General features: G+C 52.4%; 1 protein-coding gene across 1 annotated transcript in view; it reads right to left on the reverse strand.

The window, feature by feature from the left end:
• The window catches only part of RPRD2 (regulation of nuclear pre-mRNA domain containing 2), a 95,839-nt gene that overhangs the window by 15,648 nt on the left and 76,508 nt on the right, over positions 1–3,683 (reverse strand). The window contains exons 5-7 of the mRNA XM_015410109.1: positions 3,503–3,555; positions 1,499–1,625; positions 65–240 (exon numbers count right to left, since the gene is read on the reverse strand). Coding sequence (XP_015265595.1) covers positions 65–240; positions 1,499–1,625; positions 3,503–3,555 — 356 coding nt within the window. The remainder of the gene's footprint in view (positions 1–64; positions 241–1,498; positions 1,626–3,502; positions 3,556–3,683) is intronic.

Here is a 3,683-nt window from a genome sequence, read left to right on the forward strand (position 1 = left end):
GTTTTTGTGGCATTTCGGGCGGGGCTCGTGCGGGGGGGGGGGGGGATGATGTCTTTACACTTACGTTGGCGACCACCTTGACCTCCTTGTATTGCGCTTCGTAAAATATCCCTGCATTCTCTAGCACTTCTGTCAAGGGAGGGGTGTTTTTCATTTGCTTGTCTAAGCTGTTCACGAATTCTTCCAGCTTCGCACTCGCTTCCTCAAATTCCTTGGAGAACTTCTTGCCTCCCGTTTTGTCTGAAAAGGAAAAAGGCACTGCATTTACTCAAAAGGAAGATGACAGATGTTAAAAACATGTTAGAATACATTATGGACACGGACACACACACACAAAGTTATTCTTGAACACGGCTGTAACTTGCATGCAAAAATAAGACAACCTCCTCTCTCTTTTTTGGTGTGGTATACCTGGGGGGGGGGGGGAATCTGGTCTTTTATTTGAGTAAAAATAAGAACAAAAACCCAGAATCACGTAACAATTGAAGGTGTTGCAGAATTTCTGTGTGAAGGCGTTCAGTATGCCTTGCAAACTGAGTCTCACGTTCTGTGTGCTACGCCAATAAAGGCCGATTGATCGAACCCAAGCGCTAATTTGAATGGCGTGGAAGGTCCCACTCCAAAGGCAGCCCTGGCACGGGGGTTTCCCAGAAGACACGGCAGACACACGCGGGAGAGGAGTAGGGCTGCCGCTGCTCTTGAGCACAGAGAAGTGATTCCCAGCCATTCCCGGTGCATGGGGAGAATACCCGAAAAGGGCCTTAGTAAGTCAAGATGGGGCGAGCTCCCGTCTCTCGTTCGAAAGCAGTTCGAAAGCAAGAAATTGCAAGGAGATAAATAGGTACCACTTCGGTGGGGAGGTGACAGCGTTCCGTACGCCTTGGTGTTTAGTCATGCCGGCCACATGACTAAACGTCTTCGGACAGCGCTGGCTCTTCGGCTTGGAAACGGAGATGAGCACCGCAACCCTAGAGTTGGACTCGACTGGCTTTCGAGCAAGGGAACCTTTACCTTTGACTAATTCAAGTCGCAGCTGACTGACGGTGACCCAGCAGGGTTCTCAAGGCACGAGACGTTCAGAGATGGCCGGCCATGGCCTGCCTCTGCGTCAAGACCCCTGGACTTCCTGGGCGGCCGGCCTCCCACCCGAGCACTACCCGGAGCCGACCCTGCTGACCTTCCGGGATCCAAAGAGGTCATTCCCTTCTTGTATCTGACGAGGGGAGCTCTGTCGCTCAAAAGCTTGCACTCTGCCCATCTCATTGGTCTCTGAAGGTGCCACGGGAATCTCGCATGTACGTCTTGATGGGTTCAGAATGACCCCCTCTGCCCCGTGCTCTCCACCATATGGGCTGGAACGTGTCGAGTCCCATTCCACCAACCAAGGGGGGCCTTCTCTGGGCATGAAGTACTGGAGAAAGATCCTTGCCGTCGTTGGAATGGCTCTGTTCCCGCCCCCCCCCCCCGGCCCTGCCACAAAGCCCCCGACGCACGGTACCTTTCAAGCACTTGAGCGTCTCGGTGCTGCACACGTCCACCCGCATGGTGGCCAGCTGCTTCTCCTTCAGCTCGATCTGGTCTTCGGAATGCTTGTACAGGAGCAACTCGTCGACCAGGGACTGCGGCTGCATGGGAGGAAAGCACAGGCCCTTCAAGCACTCCCCACGGGAAAAGAAGCAGGGAAGCGAAAGGACGAAGCGGCTGAACGGGGAGGGAGGGGGGAGGTAACACTCCCAGCACTGGGGGTGGGGAGGAAGCCCCACCCCCCGTATGCAGAAAGAGGAGAAATGGCAAGAGTGCTGGTAATTACCTTTAAAGCCCTACATGGCCAGGGTCCGACATACCTGAGGGACCACCTTTCCCCGTATATACCCCAGAGAGCACTACGGTCGGGGGCCCAACATCGTCTTGTGATCCCAGGCCCTAGGGAGGCCAGGCTTGTGGCAACCGGGGCCAGGGACTTTTCGGTGGCAGCTCCTGCCTCGTGGAATGAGCTCCCGGAGGAGATCAGGGCCCTGTGGGACCTTTCACAGTTCCGCAGGGCCTGCAAGACGGAGCTCTTCTGCCAGGCTTTTAATTAGGAGCTGCCACCGCCGCCACCACCACCAACTACCTCATGGGAACATGGGGTATTGGGACGGCCCATTACAAGATCGAGCCACAGTGCTTCAATGGACCGTAATGCCGAATCGGGCTCGGAGCTTCATCTGCAGGCTACCTTCTTGCTCTGACGGAATGCTTTAATAACACCGCTGAGCACTTTATTCTGATTGCTGGTTGTTTCTATGTGTTTTGGGTGTTTTACTGTTTTGTATTGGCACATGGTGCCCCGTTTTGTGAGCCGCCATGAGCCCGTTCGCAGGGAGGGTGGTGTAAAAATAGAATAAATAAAAGGAAATACCGGCCAACACCGCAGAGGGTTCGATGGCAGCTGCCCCACCCATCCTTCAACAACCCACCACAACTCAAGGCGTCACGCGTACAGGTGGCTGCGTTAGACTCTGTCAGACCACCGGAGTCCGTCCAGGTCAGTCCTGTCTCCTCTGACCCGCGGGGGCTCTCCAGGGTCTCAGGCCGAGGGCTTTCACGTCACCTACGGTATGGCCACCACTTAAACTTTATGCCCCCCCATCTTTTCCCCCCCCCCCCCCGATCATTCTGTCCTCTCCCTCCTCTGCCCACGAGGCGGCTGGGCGGTCTGGAATGGGGGGGGGGAGAGTTTTCATAGTCTGCCATCTGGAGTTTTAATTGATCTCCTGGCATCAATTTTATTTTTTTAAATTTTTTTACAGGGATGTGTATGTTTTTTGTTTTTTTTAAGGGATGTTTTTATTTGTTTTGTACATTGCCCAGAGCCCTGCGGCAGCAGGGATGGGCGATTCAAAAACCAGATAGATAGATAGATAGATAGATAGATAGATAGATAGATAGATAGATAGATAGATAGATAGATAGAAAGAAGACAGACAGACAGACAGACGATAGACAGACAGACGATAGATAGACAGACGATAGATAGACAGATAGACAGACGATAGATAGACAGACAGACGATAGACAGACAGACAGACGACAGACCGATGATAGACAGACAGACAGACAGACAGATAGACAGACAGATAGATCAAGAAAGAAGTTCCTTGGCACAACCTTAGATAAATTGGGCCCTTGTTCCACATCTGGAAAAGTTTTAACTTTACTTTCAGAGGTGGAGCCAGAGTATTCCTACAAGGTTGCCCTCCTTGCCCTGGCGGCAAAGAAAATCCGCATCGAGGTGACCAAATCCTCTCCAGCTAAATAGCCAGGGCTGTGTCGAGGTATTTAAGCCAGATCTACACCTGCAATCCACAAATTTGTTTTACAGACCTGTAGAAAAACCGCCCGTGCTTATTTAAGTTTTGCGACAGTAAGTGCAAAGACAGAACTTATCCACGTGCGCTCCTCGAAAGCATTTCATAAATGCCTGTTCTAAAAATAAACACCACGTTTTAAAGACACTTACCCGGAATTCCGCAACGATCTTGGACTTCAGAGCAGCTCTGGGATTCGCGGAGGCTGCGGAGAGGAGGAACAAGTTGAGAGGCGCCTACTAAGACTGCAAAGCCAAAGCGGGGGGTGCGTACCAGAAGAGAGCCTCTCCCAACCATCACCCACCCCTGGCCAGCAGGGCTTGCCACCTGAAT

This window comes from Gekko japonicus, unplaced genomic scaffold (genome assembly GCF_001447785.1).
Source record: "Gekko japonicus isolate JY-2015 unplaced genomic scaffold, Gekko_japonicus_V1.1 scaffold424, whole genome shotgun sequence".
In the NCBI taxonomy this organism is placed as follows: Eukaryota; Metazoa; Chordata; class Lepidosauria; order Squamata; family Gekkonidae; genus Gekko; species Gekko japonicus.